Below are 3247 nucleotides of genomic sequence, written 5' to 3'. Positions count from 1 at the left end.
TATCTATCTATCTATCTATCTATCTATCTATCTATATATATATATATATATATATAGGCATAGGAGTGGTTGTGTGGTAAGTAGTTTGCTTACAAACCACATGGTCCTAGGTTCAGTCCCACTGCGTGGCACCTTGGGCAAGTTCTTCTACTATAGCCTTGAGTTGACCAAAGTCTTGTGAGTGGATTTGGTAGACGGAAACTGAAAGAAGCCCGTCGTATACATGTATATAGATATATATGTATGTGTGTCTGTGTTTGTCACCCCCAACATCGCTTGACAACCGATGCTGGTGTGTTTACGTCACCGTAACTTAGCGGTTCGGCAAAAGAAACCGATAGAATAAGTACTAGGCTTACAAAGAATAAGTCCTGGGGTCAATTTGCTCGACTAAAAAAGGCGGTGCTCCAGCATGGCCACAGTTAAATGACTGAAACAAGTAAAAGAGTAAAAGAGTATATATACACACATATTTCATCTGTATCATCATCTTCATTAACATCATCACTGTAACATCCACTTTTCCAGGCTTGGATGTGTCAGACAGTATTTATCGAGGCAGATTTTCTATAGCCAGACTCCTTTCCTTTCGCCAACCCTCACCCATTTCCAAGCAATGTAGTCTCAGAAAGACATGAAACTAAGTACAGTAGAACCTTGTTTTCGAACAACTCTGATTACGAATAAATCATGCTTTATATATAGATAGATATAGATATATATAAAGCATGATTTATTTGTGATCAGAAGTGTTCCTGTATTAAATGAATATGAGAAAGACAGGCGATAAAGTACGATTTATTCATGATCAGAGTTGTTTGAAAACCAAGATTCTACTGTATAGTGAGAGCAGATCTTCAAAAATACTATGTCTCAGGAGTAGATGACAATGAAGTAAGATGATTGGTGATTTGCTGTGCAGGAAAAGAGCTATTCACCACAATAAAAATGATGACCTAAAAGCATTGTTTGCTTGTAGCCCATTCTGCTACATCAAGCACAAACTATATCACATTCCCCTAACACTCAGCCCCCTCCCCTCACTCCTGTATGACACTATTCAGTGACTGTAATTGTTTGGGAGTACAATTGACACCTTTTTCTCACCTGAAACCTTTCATTCTCTATTATCATCCTCTCTTCCATTCCCACACTCTTCTCACTAAATACATCCTTTATGTGCCTTCAGATAGCTCTTTCTCTCTCTTCCCTTTCTCTCATATCCACTATCATGCCCCACTCACAATACATGCCCCTATGTATCCCCATATCTCTCTCTCCATTGTTCCTATAATTTGTACACCATTCCCTTACCTTGTGCATCATCTCCCTACTTTATGATCTACCCATCTTTATGAGCCTATCAGCACCAGGCATAAAGCTACTTCTCCCACCCTAATTACCTACCATCCACTACTCAGTCATGGGGTCTTTTCTGTTTTCTTTTCTTGCAACATACATGTTGATCTTACAAGTGCCAGTGACAGGAAAAAAAGTACCCAGTACACACTGTAAAGTGGCTGGCATTAGGGTGGACACCCAGCCATAAATAACATGTCTAAGTTGACACTGGAGCTCAGTACAACCCTGTGGTTAGCCAGATCCTGTCAAACCATCCAACCTATGCTAGCATAGTAAACAGCCGGTAAATGATAATGATTAGGAGGATGAGGTAGATAGATAGATACAGATATAGATATATATACTCACAAACATATATAGATATTAGTTTGATCGGGAGGAAGGGGTAAGAAGTTAATTTTAATACCAGCAGTACCTGTGGAAATTTCATGGTTATTTTGAAAATTGTATAATGAAATAGTATATTTTTCTTCTGATGTAAATATTCACATAGGCAGTCTTGAAGGTGCAATCCTTCAATCAGTTTGTCTGTCTGTCTATCACATTCTATTTACATTTACATTTCTGTAAATGTATGTACCTGTCTACTCTAACAGTATGAATAAACATTTAAATCAAATAACTAAAAGAAAAAGAGACCTAAATAGTTGTGGTGCCCCAGCATGGCTTCAGCTATTGGGCTGCTACACATAAAAACGGTAAAAGTAACATCCACAGTTAGTTACTAAAGTTTTCACTTTGATTTAATTTAATTACACATCTGTCTTTCTATCTTCTCTCCATCAATGAATCTATCTATTCACATAGATACATCGATGGGTTGAAGATATAGAAACAGTTGAACATTAAAACCTGTAACAACTAAACTTTTATATTTATTGTCACTCCCAATATTCTATTATAGGACATTTAAAATCATGTAACTGCTTTCCACTCTTGCATTCCTTTCAGTCAACACCCACTCACTTACTCTCTGTCTATCTGTCTGTCTCTCTCCCCACTCCCTCTTCCCCCTCTTTCTCTGCCTCTTGCTTCAACTATATCACATGCCCAGCACCTTGCTTGTTTATATCTCATTTTTTCTACTTCCTACCTCTGTCTTCAACTAACTCACTACAAAACGCAACAGCAATACCTTTCTTTTGCCTTTCAAGGCTAACCCACCTCTCTCCATTTCTCTTTCTCCTCTCTCTTTGCCTTTCCTTTTAACTAACCACATGACAGTGTAACACATTTGGCCTTAGTGTATTAATATATAGATTATCAGCAACAAAGTAGAATTTGATAATTCAAGTCAGAATTAAATTATTTGGAAATAAACATAGTAAAGACAAAATAACAGAAATATTTAAAATACCAAATTCTTACATTATTTGAAGTATGTGACAAATTCCAGTGAACTTCATATAAATTTCTAACAGAAATAAAACCACAATTTTAATTTAGCTTCCCCCTAGTTTATAACTGGTATTTACTTTATTAATCAGAAACATGAAAGAGTTAATTCCATAAAGTATATTGATTTCTTCTAATGTGAAAAAAAATCTTTAACTTACGGTGAAAACATAACAACATGGTCAAAACTGGAGAAATCATTTTTCACTTCTTCAGCGAGAATATCTAGTGTGTGAGTACCATTGATATAAAATTTGCCCTTTTGATCTTTCAGATAATATTTATCAGCTTTACCCTGGAAAAGAAGACATAGTCAAATGTAAAAATTGTTTTAAGAGGGAATCTCCTTTGTATATATGTATGTATGTATGTATGTATGTATGTATGTATGTATGCATGTATGTGAGTGTATGTGTGAGTATGAGAATGTGTATGTATTTGTGTTTATGTGTGTGTATGAATGTCCATAAGTGAGTAGCAATGTGTATAA

At 35.8% G+C, this 3247-nt stretch overlaps 1 protein-coding gene across 1 annotated transcript in view; it reads right to left on the bottom strand.

Moving 5' to 3' along the window:
* LOC106877334 (A disintegrin and metalloproteinase with thrombospondin motifs 16) overlaps positions 1–3247 on the bottom strand; it is a 123112-nt gene that overhangs the window by 46736 nt on the left and 73129 nt on the right. Inside the window, exon 8 of the mRNA XM_014926209.2 lies at positions 2919–3052. Within this exon, the coding sequence (XP_014781695.1) occupies positions 2919–3052 (134 nt within the window). The remainder of the gene's footprint in view (positions 1–2918; positions 3053–3247) is intronic.

This window comes from Octopus bimaculoides, chromosome 5 (genome assembly GCF_001194135.2).
Source record: "Octopus bimaculoides isolate UCB-OBI-ISO-001 chromosome 5, ASM119413v2, whole genome shotgun sequence".
Classification (NCBI taxonomy): domain Eukaryota; kingdom Metazoa; phylum Mollusca; class Cephalopoda; order Octopoda; family Octopodidae; genus Octopus; species Octopus bimaculoides.
The sequence above is the reverse complement of the archived record's forward strand: the minus strand, read 5'-3'. Positions and strand labels throughout refer to the sequence as shown.